Here is a 17,081-nt window from a genome sequence, read left to right as displayed (position 1 = left end):
TATTTGACCCTTCAGTGATTCCTAATAATTCTTTTTCATTGAATTACTTGCCTGTTCTAGAACAAAAGTGCATTTTTATGTGGAGTTATGAAGACCTACAGGCAAAGGGAGAAACAAGGAAGCAAGGTGCAAGAGTCTACAAAGGGACCTGATGAAGCAAAGATTAAGGTAAAACTTGACTTGGTAATGAAATCAAGTTAAAGATGAGATTGAATACTTTAAAAAAGATGTATATTTTTTTATTGATTTCAGAGAGGGAGAGATAGATAGAAATATCAGTGACGAGAGAGAATCATCGATCAGCTGCCTCCTGCAAGCCCCCTATTGGGGATTGAGCTTGTAACCCAGACATGTGCTGTGACTGGGAATCGAACTGTGACCTCCTGGTTCATAGGTCAATGCTCAACCACTGAGCCATGCTGGTCGACATTACTGTTCCACTTTTTAAAAATATTAGTGTTTAGAAATGAAATAATTTAGGGAAAATTACATAGGAAGAATTTGGGGGCAAAGATTTAATCGTATGTTTGGTGAAAAACCCTGATTCAAGACTCTCCCTCATTCCTTGTGCTTTGGGCTATGAGTGATATATATTTATTGATGCTTCCTATAACAGTTTTTTGGATTGATCCAGTCATATTTCTGGTTCATTTTATTTCCAAGCACTTTGTTTGTTTGTTTCTTTTTAAAAAAATATATTTTTATTGACTTTAGAGAGGAAGGGAGAAGGAGAGAGATATAAAAACATCATTGATGAGAGAGAATCACCTATTGGCTGCCCCCTGCACGCCCCCCTACTGGGGATGGAGACCACAACATGATCATGTACTGTTGACCAAAATCGAACCCGGGATCCTTCAGTCAGCAGGCCGATGCTCTATCCACTGAGCAAAACCAGCTAGGGCCACTTTGTTTCTTTTTTCTTGGTAAAAGTGTTTTTATAATTGCTTTTCTCATTTTTGAGTTTTATTTACCTCAGTTTACTTATAAACTGGGAATAGTAATCATGCCTACCTCACAGAGTTGTGAGAATTAAAGGAATTAAGATATTGAAACTGCTTAGAATAATACCTGGAATGTAGCAAAAACATAACTATATGCCATTATTTTTTAAAATATATTTTTATTGATTTCAGAGAGGAAGGGAGAGGGAGAGAGAAATAGAAACATTGATGAGCAAGAATCATTAAACAACTGCCTCCTGCTTGCCCCTAATGGGAATCAAGCCCGCAACCCGGGCATGTGTCCTGGACCAGAATCGAACCCGGGACCCTTTTAGTCTGCAGGCCAACGCTCTCTCCACGGAGCCAAACTTGCTAGGGCTATGAGCTGTTATTACTATTATTTTATATAGATAAACTGCTACGAAAGGTAAATATAGGGCATTTAGTGAAAGACGAGTGAACCTTAATCAAATGGGTATTGATTGGTGTTTAGTTATTTAATGTTGAAGTTGTTTGTATAGTTTTATGTAGGTAGGAAATATAAATTGTAGTTTCTGCCATATAATTAGCTTACATAAACGCTCCTTTGTACCTCTTTTCCCTCATCTGTAAAAGGGCATAACCCCATTTTTATTAATTGCAGAGAGAAGAAGGGGGGCGGGGGAGAGAGAGAAAATACCAAGAATCATTGATCGGCTGCCTCCTGCACACCCCTACTGGGGATTGAACTGGCATCCTTGGCATGAGCCCCAACCTAGATTTGAACCAGCACCTCTTGGTAGCTCAACCAACTGAGCAACACCAGCCAGGCTTAATATTTTAAAAATAATTATGTGAAAACTAGAGGTCCGGTGCCTAGATTCGTGCACCTGTAGGGTCCCTTGGCCTGGCCTGTGGGGATCAGGCCGAAATTGTCCAGTGCATGGATTTGTCCAGGGCTTGTCTGGCCCATTTTGCTCAGTCCCTATCAGCCTGACCCCAGCAGCAAGCTAACCTACTGGTTGGAGCATCTGCCCCCTGGTGGTCAGTGCATGTCATAGCTACTGGTTGGATGGTCACTTAAGCTTTTATATGTATAGATTTGATGTAATAATTGCGTTTTTTTAACTTACTACTGTTCATTGAATAAGCCTGTATTATTTCCCTAAAGCTATTTGCTGTTGATAAGGTATATGATATATATAAAGTGTGTATATTACATTATGCAAATACCATCATGTTTAAATATGTAATGTACATATGCACGTATTATGTAATATATGTATTTCTATGTTTAAAAGTAGAGCAGCTCTATTTGAGTCAAAGGTAAAAGAATAGAAGGTCTAAGGAAACTGGTATCCTAGGGTTTTTCCAAAGACATTTTTGAAGACCACTGAACTTGGTGATGTCTAATATCTCTTAATTGCCCTGACATTGTATAATTTTAAAAACCTAAAGTGTAAAACTCTTTTTTCTAGATAGATTGCATTTTTTTTTCGTGTCTCTGTTCTGTAGGCCTTTCATATAAGCACAACCTTTAGGGCACAGACATTATTTTCTTTCCTATGATTCCCCTTAAATACCTAATATAATGTGAGGAAGGTTGGGAATTAGGAAACATGATGTTTCCTTTGTTTTTTGAAACCTGAGTATATTCATTTGGTAATTGCCAAATATTTTGAATCTATGCTATATGAGAAATTGTCTGGTTCTTTTTTTTTTTTTTTTTTTTTGGTACAGTGAACTTTATTGATGGTGCACAACAAGGTAGGGCTACCTAAGCCCCTCCTCTTCTTCAGGGGGTCTGAGATGGAAACTGTGGTCAGGAGATTCTCAGTGTGTTGGGGGATCGATCTGGGGCAAGGATTCCCAGCAGCTGAAGGCCTCTTCCTCTTGCTGGGGCTGGTAGTCCAAGGGGCTCTTATTCCTTGGAGGCCATGTGGACCATAAGATCCACCACCCTGGAGAAATTGTCTGGTTTTTAAAGAGCTTATAGTATAACAGGAATACAAAACAAAAGACCAAATAAAACAGGTTAAATTATTTGAGTACAATAGAAAGAGTATGAAGATGTCAGAAATAGTAAATGGGATAAGCTGCATGAGAGGTAGGACTTTTGATTTTCAGTATATATGTATTTATTTTGATTTTGGAGAGGAAGGGAGAAGGAAAGAGAGATGGAAACATCAATGATGAGAGAGAATCGTCGGTTGGCTGCCTCCTGCACGCCCCCTACTGGGATTTGAGTCTGTAACCTGGGATGTGCCCTGACTAGGAATCGAATGGTGAGCTCCTGGTTCCTAGGTTGGCACTCATTCACTGAATGACACCAGTCGGGCAGGACTTTTGATTTTTTTAAGGATAGAGAACACGTTATTTGAAAAGAATCACTGGTGGATATAAGTATGGTATATAAAAGGAACAAGTAAGGAAAGAAGTCTAATTGAAGGAGAGGGGGTACACAATGAGAAATACTGTGGTATGAAGTACAAATTGTTAGCCTCAGGTCAGCTTACATAGACTTTTTAATAATCCTTGCCCCTATTTCTATTCTTGTAACAAAAAAGTGGCGAGTCCATAGAGACTTAATTTGCCTAAAACTTTCCATTAAATGTATGGAAAGGAGAAGTAAAATAAAGTGGGAGCAGCATGTGTGAGGAACCAGTGTGAATTTAGTCTTTTTTTTTTTTTTTTTAACCTAATTATAAAATACATAGTCTTAACAGGTTGGAATACCTTTTGGAAAATATTAATATACTGATTTGTGTGTGATATTTAATATTCAAGTATAAACATGTATAATTACCTTTAGGCATTGCTTGAGAGGACTGGTTATACTCTGGATGTAACCACAGGACAGAGGAAGTATGGTGGTCCTCCACCAGACAGTGTGTACTCTGGCATGCAACCTGGAATTGGAACAGAAGTAAGTGTTCGTCAGCTGTTTGCCAAAATCTTTACAGTTTATAGATTATTCTATCTATTGTGCACGTAGGAAAAATACTTGATTCTTTTTAAGTTTAGCTATTATTTTTTTGGATATCCATTTGTATTTTGCTGCCATTATAAGCAAAAATAATTATAACTGTTAGATACCCAAATACTTTGTAAAGGAATGTAGAATTCTTGGATCCAGCTGCTAAAACTATGCAACTAGCAGCCCACCATGCATTAGGTGCTTGTGTGAGGTTATTAAGGATAAATAATTGCTATATTCTGTTTTTGGTTTTGCTTTATGTCTAATTTTGAACAATGTTTGTCCTCCCTTCTTGACCCTTTTTCCCTCCATCACATAGATGGTATTTAATATTTACTGAGAGATTTATTGATGGGAGTGGGTTGCACAAGGGAAGGATGTGGAAATGTTGAGCACATTGTTTATACTTGGAACAAAGAAGTAATTTGTCCTCCATCTGTGCCTTGCTAAAAGTTTCTTCATATCCCTTTATGCTAATGATTTAAAAGGAGAAAAAATGGAAAAAATATTCTCTGGTGAGGATTAACAAAAACAAAAAACCCTAAATTATTGCCCTGGCTGGGTAGTTCAGTTGATTGGAATGTCATCCTCTGATGCATCAAGGTTGCAGGTTCAATTCCTGATTGAGGTCCATACAGGAATCAACCAATGAATGTGTGAGGAGGTGGAACAAAGAATTGATTCTCTCTCCCTCCCTCTCTCTCTACCTCTTTCCCTCTCCCCTTCCCTCCCCCTCCCCCCTTCCTCTCTCCCTTCCTCTCTCCCTCTCTCACTCTCTTCCCCTCTCTGTCTCCCCCCACCCTCCCACCTTCTTTCTTTCTCAAAAATCAATAAATAAAATTAAAAAAACTAAATTACTTAATGTTATATAATTATTGATAGAATTGTAATTGGGATTCAACCATCTACATTCCTCATAGGATCAAGTGTCATTGAAACATAGTGTACAAGTAAATAGTAATTTGGCCTTTTTTTCACTTTTATACTCCCATAACCCCTTTGGTATCCTTTATCTTTTTTTTTTTTTAATATATTTTATTGATTTTTTACAGAGAGGAAGGGAGAGGGATAGAGAGTTAGAAACTTCGATGAGAGAGAAACATCGATCAGCCGCCTCCCGCACCCCCCCTACTGGTGATGTGCCCACAACCAAGGTACATGCCTTTGACCGGAATCGAACCTGGGACCCTTGAGTGTGCAGGCCGATGCTCTATCCACTGAGCCAAACCGGCTAGGGCTTATTGTATTTCTTAGGAATAAAATTCTTAGGAATAAAAATTAAGTCTATATAATACTGTTATGTTCTTCACAACACACAATACAGCCCGGTGTAAATTTAATTGGTTGTATATATTTCATAATTACAGAAATGAACTTTTTTGCCCATTAGATCGGTTTCATTCATGGAGACTTTTTTTATCTTTGCTTTACATAGATAAGGATTTTACTAGTACTCTTTAAGATTTCACTCAAAGCATTTGAATAATTTATTAGGAAACTATTTTGAGTATCCAGTTACAAACAAATAATTGGTGTGCTAGTTATAAAACATGTATTATTCTCTTATATAGGAGAAATACATTTTCCTATATGTTAGATATCATTACATACAGCAGATATTGTAGCAAAATCCCTATATGAGATCACCAGCCTAAACCCCTCCTGTCAAGTGTAAAAAGTATAAAATCGCAATGTAAAATTTTGGATTCCTCCCATAAATTTAGATTTCATGAGATTTGACCTATACTTGTTAAAAATTAAAGTTTTGGAAAATTAGAAAAAAAAGGTGTGCTTTTTTTTCAATTACAGTTGACAGTCAATATTTTATATTAATTTTAGGTGTACAGCAAGAAAAGTAGATTTTTAATATAGATTTAATACATTGGTTTCAATTGGTCTTTTTTATTTTTTTAATCCTCATCCAAGGATATTTTTTCCATTGGTCTTTAGAGAGAGAGTAAAAAAGAGGAAGGAGGGAGGAAGAGAGAGGGAGAGAGAGAGAGAGAAGCATCGATAATGAGCTCACATCGACTGGTTACCTCCCTGATGGGGCCGGGATGGAACCTGAAACCTCGACCTTGACCAGGAATCAAACCCTCGACTCTTTAGTCCTCAAGCCAATGCTCTAACCATTGAGCAACCCTGACCAGGGCTAATTGGTGTCATTTTTGATGCTGTGAGGGTTTAGTGTTCTTGTTCTTTTATGTTTCATTAGTCATTAAAATATTTTTAGCTCTTGATTGAGGAAGTTGAAATTAGGGTCAGTGCCTAAGATTTGACAAAATTAAGTTATTCGAAGACTGTGAGGTTTTATCTTTGGATAAAATCTGTAAATTAATACTATAAATGAGCACTTATTAACAGAAGTTGTTACTAAGCATTTCCTGCGTTGAGAAATACACAAGAATGATAGATATTCATTTCATAATGTATTTCTTAGTGTGCCTTGACTCTCAGACCTAAATTGGTTATGATATCTTTATATTCTTCAGCTGGTATTATAAAACTTTTGAGAAGCAAGTTCTGTTTTAATTTGTTTCCATTGATAAAAATATAATATCCATGGAGATCACGGCTATCTGTAATAATAAAAGCATAATCTGCTAATTAGACCAGACGACCTTCCGCATGAAGCCGAGGGGGCCGAGGCAGAGGCAGCTGTGGTGTGGGCGGTGGGAGCCAAGCCCCTTGCACGAATTTCATGCATCACGCCTCTAGTATATAATAAACTCCTATTTGTTTAAAGTGCATAAGCACTGATGTTCTATTTAGGAATTCAGAGGAAATGGCAGATTGAGATATAATGCTTTGATTTCTTACTAATGGAAGTGTTACAGAACCAGTGACAGAGACCTAAAAGTATATGACTTTGTAGCACGTGAATTGAATTATATATGAAGAAAAGCTGCTGTGTTTGCAAAATAGCAAATAGGAACTGGATAATGAATGAACCCCAGTAGATACTCAAAAGACTGTTGAGCTGCCTGTTTGCTTCTGTTGATTGCTTCCGGAGCCTCAAAGGACTTCCTCTATTACTCTTGAAGTATTTGATGGATAGATAATAGACAGCCAAAGTTTTTTCCAAGCCTTGATGCCAAGTGAGTAAAGGAATAATTGTTATGGTATTTGTCAGAATCTATTGGTTCTGGATTGGGGTGGAGGATAACTTACACACAACTGAGTGATTACTCTGAACAGTTCATAGGGAGCCCAAATGGCTCAGGGATCAACCATTTAATAAAAGGAAAACATTTCTATTTCATTTTAGTTAATTAAAAATTGGAGCTTAAAAAACTTTAAAAGATGTGATGCTTAATTTATTGTTTTGTTTTTTTTTTTTAAATCCTCACCCAAGAGCCCTAGCTGGTTTGGCTCAGTGGTTGAGTTTCTGCCTGGGGACCAAAAGGGCCGGGCTTCCATTCCGGTCAAGGCACTTACCTTGGTTGCGGGCTCCTCCCAGGAGGCAACCTGGTCAGAACTCATGTGGGAGGCAACCAATTGATGTGTTTCTTTCACATCAGTGTTTCTCTGTCTTTCCCTTTCTCTAAAAATCAATGGGAAAATATACTTGGGTGAGGATTAACCAAAAAATAATAATAATAAATCCTCACCGAGGATATGTTTTTGTTGATTTTTAAAAAATATTTATTATTGCCGAAACCGGTTTGGCTCAGTGGATAGAGCGTCAGCCTGCGGACTGAAAGGTCCCAGGTTCGATTCCGGTCAAGGGCATGTATCTTGGTTGCGGGCACATCCCCAGTAGGGGGTGTGCAGGAGGCAGCTCATCGATGTTTCTCTCTCATCGATGTTTCTAGCTCTCTATCCCTCTCCTCTCTCTTCCTCTCTGTAAAAAATTAATAAAATATATTTTAAAAAATATATTTATTATTTTGTTTTTAAATTTTTTTTTTTTTTTTTTTATAGCAAAGGTGGAGATTTATTGAAGAACAAGTACAGACTCCCACGTGGGGAGAGAGAAGAGTCCCACAAAATGGACTCCCACGTAGGGAGGGGGAAGAGTCCCCTGGTTTTTAAATTTTTTAAAAATATTTTTTTATTGATTTTTTTCCAGAGAGGAGGGGAGAGGGATAGAGAGTTAGAAACATTGATGAGAAGGAAACATCAATCAGCTGCCTCCTGCACACTCCCTACTGGGGATGTGCCCGCAACCAAGGTACATGTCCTTGACTGGAACTGAGCCTGGGACCCTTGAGTCTGCAGGCTGACGCTCTTATCAACTGAGCCAAACCGGTTCGGGCTATTATTATTGTTTTAAATATATTTTTATTGATTTCAGAAAAGAAGGGGAGAGAGAGATAGAAACATCAACGATGAGAATTATTGATCAGCTGCCTCCTGCACACCCCCTGCTGGGAATTGAGCTCACAACCTGGGCATGTGCCCTTGACCGGAATTAAACCCGGGACTCTTCAGTCCACAGGCCAACCCTGCATCCACTGAGCCAAACCACTAGGGCTGTTTTTATTGATTTTAGAGAGGAAAAGAAAGATCAATGCATTGCCTCCTATATGGGCCCTGACTAGAGATTGAACCCAAAACCTAGGTTTGTGCCCTGACCGGAAATCAAACCTGCAACCTTTTGTTGTACAGGACGGCACTCCAACCAGCTCTGAGCCACCCAACCAGGGCATGTTTTTGAATACTGTTTAGTTTTAGCCATTTTAAGTTCTTTTAATATTCTAAGCTAAACTGATCTTGAAATTAAGCTACCTCCTATTTCTAAGATAAATCAGTATTTTTGGCCCCCAGTGATTTATAATACTTATAATATTGAATGCTTTGTTGATCACAGACTTGGAGATGTTTCTTCTAAAATAAATTAGTATTCTCTTGGAAAATCTTAACATTCAAATGATACAGTACAATGAGCTCATTCTTTTGAATCTTTTCTGTAAAGTGATTAAATTACTTTTACTGAAAATACAGATTTTTCATTTTAGGTATGCTTAATGAGGCAAATCTGTCTGGTTCTAAAAATATAGGCACATGTGTTATTTAAGTAGTAGTATAATCTGACATTTATCTTCCTTACTTAGTTGTGTGTCAGGTATATTTTCATAGTGCCACTCCATGTGCTCTTTCTTTCCCATGTATTTGTAATGGGTAGAGGGAAAATTTGGATGATGAACAATGTAATTATGAAGCACCATTGCATTTTGTTAATAGAAACAATATAAAGCAGAATTTACTTCTAAGGACAGTTATAAAATATTCAAATACAAATATTCTGAAATATAAAAATACTCTAACCAGAGTAGGCTACTAGCCACATTAAACAATTGCATTTCAGCCTAGGCCAGATGACTCGGTTGGTTGGAGTGTCTGGTTGGAGTGTTGTCCCATACACTAAGAGGTTGCAGGTTTGATTCCTGGTCAGGACACATATCTAGGTTTTGGGTTCAATCCTCAGTTAACCTATGTTCTTTCAAAAATGTTTCTCTTTCCCTTCCTCTCTCTCTAAAAATCAATAAAATAGATGAGAACTTTGTCAGTATAAATTTTTTAATGCATTTCAAAATTAATATCAATCATCCTTGTGTATTTCTTTTTTTTTTTTTTTCTTTAATCCTTACCTGAGGATATTTTCCCATTGATTTTCAGAGAGAGTGGAAGAGAGAGAGGGAAAGACAGAAATACTGATTTGAGAGAAACATGTCAATTGGTTGCTTCCTGAACCAGGGCCTGGGCCAGGGAGGAGCCTACAACTAAGGTATATGCCCTTGAACGGAACTGAACCCAGGACCCTGCAGGCCGACACTATCCACTTACCTTAGGACAGTGGTCAGCAAACTGCGACTCTGTTGATTAATGAGTTTGCCAACCACTGACCTAGACTCTCGATTCCAGTAATTACAGGCTGTTGTTGTTCCTTGTGATTAAGCCGCTGTCCCAGTGGTTGGCAAACTCATTAGTCAACAGACTGGCAAACCGCGGCTCGCAAGCCGCATGTGGCTCGCGAGCCGCAGTTTGCCGACCACTGCCTTAGGACACCTTTTATCAGTAGCTTTTTTTTCAGTGCTGTGCCCTGTTAATATTTATAGAGTTGAGTAGAGGCCTGGTGCATGAAAATTCATGCACTGGCGGGGGGAGGGGTCCCTCAGCTCGACCTGCCCCTTCTCACAGTCCGGGAGCCTTCAGGGGCAGGCGACGCCCCATCACACCTCTGCTGCTGCCACTGCCGGCAGTGAAAGCCTCGGCCAGCCCTGGTTACCTGAGCCTCAGGCAGCCCTGGGTGGCTGGGCAGCCGCCATCCGAGGCTTGCTGGCCCTGGGCAGCTGGAGGTGCTGAGGAGACTGGGGGACTCCAGAGGCAGGTGCATGGCAAGGCCAGGGCTGAGGGGACTGGGCGCCGCCATCTTGTGGCTGTGGGCACCGCCATCTTTGAGGGCGGGGCAGTCAATTAGCATATTCCCTCCTTATTGGCTATGGGCGCTGCCATCTTTGTGATGCCGTGAGGGTCAATTAGCATATTCCAGCTTTATTAGATAGGATAATGCAGGTTGGTATAGCTGAAGCTAGAGAGAAGTAGTCAGATTCTGGATATTTTGAAGGCAGATCAAACAGTATTTATTTTTAAAAATATATATATTTGATTTTTTTACAGAAAGGAAGGGAGAGGAATAGAGAGAAACATCGATGAGAGAGAAATATCGATCAGCTGCCTCCTGCACACCTCCTGCTGGGGATGTGCCCGCAACCAAGGTACATGCCCTTGACCAGAATCGAACCTGGGACCTTTCAGTCCACAGGCCAACGTTCTGTCCACTGAGCCAAACTGGTTAGGGCTTAAACAGTATTTATTGATAGGTTAGATATGGGGATAGAGAAAGCAGCCAAGAATGACTTCAAGACTTCTTACCTGAGCACCTGGAAGGATGGAATTGCCATTATTGAAATGAGAGGATGAGAGGAAGGCTGTATTAAAGAGCAAATTAGTAGGATTGAAAGATGGTAGTTCAATTCTGGATATGTTATGAGATATCTCTTAGAACTCCAAGTATAGCTGTTGTTTGATCTGTTGCTTATATGAGTCTGGAGTTCAGGGGAGAATTTTGGTTGGAGATTGTAAATGTGGGGAGACATAAGCATCTATATGGTATTTATAAACCATAAGTTTGGATGCAGTTACCAAGGAAATATGTGTAGCTTAGAGAAAAGGTCTAAGATCTGATCTCTGCAGCCCTTCAACATTTAGAGTTTGGGAAGATGAGGAGGAACTAACAAGGGACTGAGAAGAGCAAGCCAGTGAGGTAAGAAGAACCAAGAGTCTGGTGTCTCGGAAGTCAAGAAAGTTTTCACAGAAGGAAGTCTGGTTAATTATATCAAACTTTCCAGGTAAGGTGAGGACTGTGAATTGACGATTGTAGCAAGGTGGATGTCATTAGTTGACTTTGACAGGAATGGTGGTAAAAGCCTGATTTGGAGAAGATTCAAGAGAGTGGAAGATGAGGAATTTGAGATAGCAAGAACTTACAGGCTTTTTTTAATTTTGTTTGTTTGTTTGTTTTAGCAATTTTGCTACAAAGGTAGCAAGAAATGGGATAATAACTGGAAGGTATTATAGTCAAGATATATTTTTGTTTAAATTTTAAGGAAGAAATTAAAATATATTTATGTGCTGATGGAAATGATTCATTTATAAAAGGGGAAATTGATAAAATTGTTGCTGGTCCATGCGTCCTTGCGTAGGAAAGGGGATGGGATCTATCCAGTTAGTGCAGAAGTTAACAGTATGAGGTAGGTGCTCATTCATACATCTATTCAAAGATGAGCACCCACGGTGTCCAATGCTGGGAATAAAATGAGGAACAAGTTGTGAACTCTCCACTCACATGGAAATTTGAACCCTCTTACTGGTGTTATTCCCAGATGGGGAAATTGAGATTCACTAATTAAGAAACTTGCTCAAGGTAACTAAAATGTAGATTTGAATTCAATATAATTTGAAACTCACTATTTTTTACATTTTTCCTACCTTCATAGCTTTACTTTACTTTGCCAAGCCACATCATCCCTTTCTGGGATTGCCCTGTTAACCTGACCAGTCAGCCTGTTTCCCTGTACACTCCATTTTCAACCCAGTTACCCAAATATTCCTTTTAGAACATAAGTCATACCTCGTCACTTGTCTGTTCAAAGCTCTCTGATGTCTTCCCAACACAATTGGAATAAAACCCAAACTCCTAACCATGATTTAACTTAACCTTTGTCTCATTCTCAGTACTGTCTTCTGTGTGGACGTTGTATTCTAGTAACTGGCCTATTTGCTGTTCTTCACCAATGTCAGTTGTACTCCCATCTTTTTGTACTTGTTCCCTCACTGTGGAATGTTCTTTCCTCAGGTTATTTATTTTCTCTCTTAGGTCTCAATTCAAATTTAACCTCCTTAAGGAGGCCCTCTGATTAAAACACAGTTTCTTCCTCATAATTTTTATCCCTTTCTTTCCTTTATTTTTGTTAACCTTTAACACCTCCTAAAAAATATTGTTTATATTTATATCAGTAATACAAGCTTCATGAATACCTAGACCTTGTCTGTGGTGTTCACTATATCCCTAGAACTTAGAAAAATACATGGCATATGAGTCCAAAATGTATGCATTTCCATGTCTCATGAAAGGTTTGTTTCATGAGAAGGAACCAGTTGTCTGTATAGGCTAGGCATTATGCATTGGAGCAACTTTAAGCTGATACTTAAAAGATTAATTGGACATGGATGAGAATGGGATCGATTCAAAATATTTGAGATTTTTTTTGTTTAGTTTATGGGAGTAATATTTCCTCAGTCACCTTGTTGGAGGAGCAGCAGAAATTATGTTCTTCCAAGAGAAATGGTGAAAGTTCAGAGGAGCCAGTTGACAAGGGTGGGTTTTAGTCAGTTTGACTTTTGAAAAAGGAAACATTTGTTACAAATGTATTCTATCTTCATAGTAGAATATTTAGAAATGTAATAAGGAAAAATACAATTAGAAAAGTTTTTTATGTCTTATAACTACTATTGTATTATTCTGATATTCTTATCTATATATATATCTATATTAAAAAAACAAGTTGGCACTGCTAGACTTATTAATGACAATCAAGAGGAAATGTTTGATAGGCAGTTGGAGACACAGAATTAGGTCTTGGGATGGGGATCTGGAAGATGACTATATAGTTGTAGGCTTTGGGGATAAGATCTTTATAAGTGAAGAAAATACAGTGTAGTATAGTAGAACCATAACTTTGGGAAACATGTAGGTAGATTGAAGGATCGCCTTGGGAAGGATAGGGAAATAATTAAAGGTAAGAAGATCAGGTTAGTGTAGGATTCTGAAGATTTAAGAGGATTTTCAGAAGGTAGGATCACCAGTCTTGATGTTTGTTGAGGCAAGGATGGTGAGACTGAGAAAAGAAAATTTGGTCATTAGAAGTTCATTAGTGACATTTGGGCATGCAGTTTAGAAGTCAATTTTGGAAAGTTAAAGAGAGCATAGATGCCAAGTGCTTTTCTGAGTGGATTTTTCATTAGAAAGATGCTTCTGTAGGGATACCATTAAAATGATGCCTTAAATGTCTTATTTTTACTTCTCTGTAGCTGCACCAGTACTAAGCATCTAGTAGATATATTGAAAAGAAAAACTGCATGAGTAAAATAAAACATGGGGGGTATGTTCTAAGCATATAAAAGTAAAAGGAAAGATATAGAAGCTAAAGTATTATTTGTTTGTATTTTGTTTAGCTGTGGGAGATTTAGCATGTTTATAGACAGAGGAAAGAACCAGTTGACAGGAAAGAAGGGTGTATTGAGCAAAAAATAGAAGAGTTGAAGAAATAAAGGCTTGTAATTATTTCCACAAGAAGGTGGTGAAAAGAAATGTGCTGTTTTATTAGGATTAAGAAGTTAACCTTGGAAAGGAAGTAAATCTCTTTCTCTGAGGTATAAAGGAAAGAAGTGAAAATAGATGCTGAGAAAAGTTTTTAAGGTTGAGAGGAAGGAATATGAGGAAACTAGTAACTTTCCCAGAAGAACTTAAAGTGACTGAACAAGGATTGGAGAACTCAAGAAGACAGAATTGGAATAACTGTTGTATGAGAATTATGCTAGATTTTTCAGAAGAAGACCTCCGGTTTTACCCAACAGCTATGAAGGTGAATCCATTTTTTGGAAAGGATTGTGTTAGATTGCACAACTGTTATGGAGCTTAACATCAGAAACTTAATATCCAGTATAATTTTGACATCTTTTGGATTGCTATTATTCATTAACCAGGTTATTTTTCAGAATATGAAACGGTGATGTAGAAGAGTTTCACTAGACCATTTATCTCATGCAAACACTGATTTACTCGTTAAGACTGGATTGCAAATATTTTAACATAAAGGATTATTTTTGATGTTACTAATGTAGAAACTTGAAGAAAATTGTGTATGATTACTTAATTTGAATTTATCATTGTATAATTTAATCCTATATAATTTTTATTAAGGTAGAATACTAAATCTTTATATGGTGAAGAATTTTTTATAGACCTTAAAATATAATATTCTGGTAGAGAAAGGGCCTGATTGAAGAAGCCCTGGAGCTTTAAATAATAAAAAGTTTAGATTGAGAAAGCTTGAGGAAGACCACATTAATCTTTTATTCAATTTTATTTTTATAAAAACAGACATATTTCCATGAACATACGTGTTCTTCACTTTTATGAGGAAAATAAATTATAAATATTCAAATTTTAGTACAAATTTTGCACACTCTTATTTATCAGTTTCCATTATTCAATATAGAATATTGTTCTATGTTGATGACCCTAAAGTCATTATAATAAAAATTAGGGTCAGTTTCACAAAATTCAAATTATTATCCCATTGCTCCTTAACCATCTTCCTGTCCCCATCCCCTTAAAGAAAAGGCAGTTAGGCTTTATAGATCTAAAATCAAATGCTTACATTGGGATTCTAATACCGAGATTTTATTTCAGGTCTTTGTAGGTAAAATACCAAGAGATTTATATGAGGATGAGTTGGTACCCCTTTTTGAAAAGGCTGGTCCCATTTGGGACCTACGTCTTATGATGGATCCACTGTCTGGTCAGAACAGAGGGTATGCATTTATCACCTTCTGTGGAAAGGAAGCTGCACAGGAAGCTGTTAAACTGGTATGTGATAACAAAACAGATATACCTGCTGTCTAGCAAGTCATTATTTGAGAGAATTACCTCAGTTTAAAATGTTTGCAGTTAACATTGCTTTATTTTCTTTATTATTGCTTTGAATGTTTTTATGTTGACTGAGTTGGTATGTGGCCTTTGCTCTGTGTTTTCTGATTATAAAAGTAAAAAAGAAATGAGGATACCCAAGAATTAATGTGTTGGAGAAAGTGTCCCATAATTCTAAAAAGTTATTAATAGAGCATGGCTGGTGTGCCTCAGTGGTTGAGTGTTGACCTGTGAACCAGGAGATCACAGTTCAATTCCCGGTCCAGGCACCCGGGTTGCAGGCTCAATCCCCAGTGGGGGGCATGCAGGAAGCAGCCAATCAATGATTCTCTTTCATCATTGATGTTTCTGTCTCTCCCTCTTCCTTCCTCTCTGAAATCAATAAATATAAATATATTTTTAAAAGTTATTAATTAGAGTGATTAGTATCTAAAATTCCATTTGAATATTGATAGAAAGGATGTCATTTCTTGCTGTTAAACTTTATGATAGGATTCTTAAAGTATAATGAAGACTTAGGACACTATCGCCAATTCAGGAAATGGTTCTGAATCTGTTTTGTTTTATTTTTGTCACAGCCTAATCATAAAATTTATTTTCTAAGTATATTCTTCTTTTCTATATTTTTGTTTCCAGGTCATTCAGTCTTTTCTGTCTTTAATCCTTCTCTTTTTTGCTATTTTATAACCAGTCTTCTATTAATTCCTTTTTATAGGGCCTTTTACTCTTCGTACTTACTTATGAGTAGCAGTAGTAACTAAGTTTTGCAAATTATGTATATCTTCACTCCTACTGTATTAAAATACAACCATCTCAGTAACTTAACAGTATCATTGTATTTTGGCATAATCTTTGCCAGATATCTAAAGCCCTCACCTAGTCTAGTTCTAGTCCTAGAGCAGTAACCTCTTTAACCAAGGCTTTTGTTTCATAAGTTGCCTCTAAAGTAGTTCTACTTCTAGTTTGACCCAGATTTTATGGATTTTTTTTTTTTTACAGTTTGTTTATTTAATATTAAGTTTTTAAATCTTTATTTCCATGTTTTGGCAACATATGGATGATTTCATTTAATAATAACATGTCTTTTAATAAATAAATGGGTAAGTAATGTTAAAGCATGAGAAGCTAAAATTTATCAAGGAAACCATCATATAGTGATTTAAATAAAACATTTTTTATATCATTTTATATACTTTTGAAAGTATTGTGTTTGATATGCAGTTTAAAACTTTATATATTTAGAATTCTGTGGTTTGTGTAGAATGTGAAGTTCTAAATTTCTTTTGCACTGATTAAACATAGTTGTTACTCTTTATATATTATTATCTTGCCAATGGCTTGTCTGTATCTGATTTCATCTCCAAAGTACTTTTTCTGAAAAAAAAACATGGAAAAAAGTTTTTAGATAGATAAAATCTTAAATATGAAATAAGATAGTTTTAAAAATAAAATGAGAATAACTTTGAGTCATTTATAATATGGAGGAATAGTGAAAGTTAACAAAACCAAATTAAATGAAAGACTGGCTGTAACAAGTTTAAAATACACATTTATATTATGACAAGCCTGAGGGAACTTGGTGAGTTCATGAAGCAGGGAGTGGTTGACCTTAAATTAATGAATATTTTAGATTGAGATCGGTTGTCCTGAGTTTGGGGTGGTTGTGGGGTGTCTGGTTCTTTTCTTCCTTGCAGTGTGACAGCTATGAAATTCGCCCTGGTAAACACCTTGGAGTGTGCATTTCTGTGGCAAACAACAGGCTTTTTGTTGGATCAATTCCAAAGAATAAGACTAAAGAAAACATCCTGGAAGAATTCAGTAAAGTCACAGGTAAAACGAAAATGTATTTAGAAATTAATTTTGGGAAATCTGTGGTACTGTTTATAAGTGCAAAAAGGATGTGTACATTAATCGAAGAGTTTAAGTGTCTATTAAATTTCTAAATAGCATCTCTCCTGCTTTT

At 37.0% G+C, this 17,081-nt stretch overlaps 1 protein-coding gene across 3 annotated transcripts in view; it reads left to right on the top strand.

Moving 5' to 3' along the window:
• HNRNPR (heterogeneous nuclear ribonucleoprotein R) overlaps nucleotides 1–17,081 on the top strand; it is a 37,835-nt gene that overhangs the window by 9,133 nt on the left and 11,621 nt on the right. For all 3 annotated transcript variants that reach the window (XM_080655685.1, XM_080655687.1, XM_080655686.1), the window contains 4 exons: nucleotides 61–168; nucleotides 3,736–3,849; nucleotides 14,882–15,058; nucleotides 16,813–16,948. In XM_080655685.1, the coding sequence (XP_080511811.1) occupies nucleotides 61–168; nucleotides 3,736–3,849; nucleotides 14,882–15,058; nucleotides 16,813–16,948 (535 nt within the window). The remainder of the gene's footprint in view (nucleotides 1–60; nucleotides 169–3,735; nucleotides 3,850–14,881; nucleotides 15,059–16,812; nucleotides 16,949–17,081) is intronic.

This window comes from Plecotus auritus (assembly GCF_963455305.1).
Source record: "Plecotus auritus genome assembly, chromosome: 2".
NCBI classification, from domain to species: domain Eukaryota; kingdom Metazoa; phylum Chordata; class Mammalia; order Chiroptera; family Vespertilionidae; genus Plecotus; species Plecotus auritus.
The sequence above is the reverse complement of the archived record's forward strand: the minus strand, read 5'-3'. Positions and strand labels throughout refer to the sequence as shown.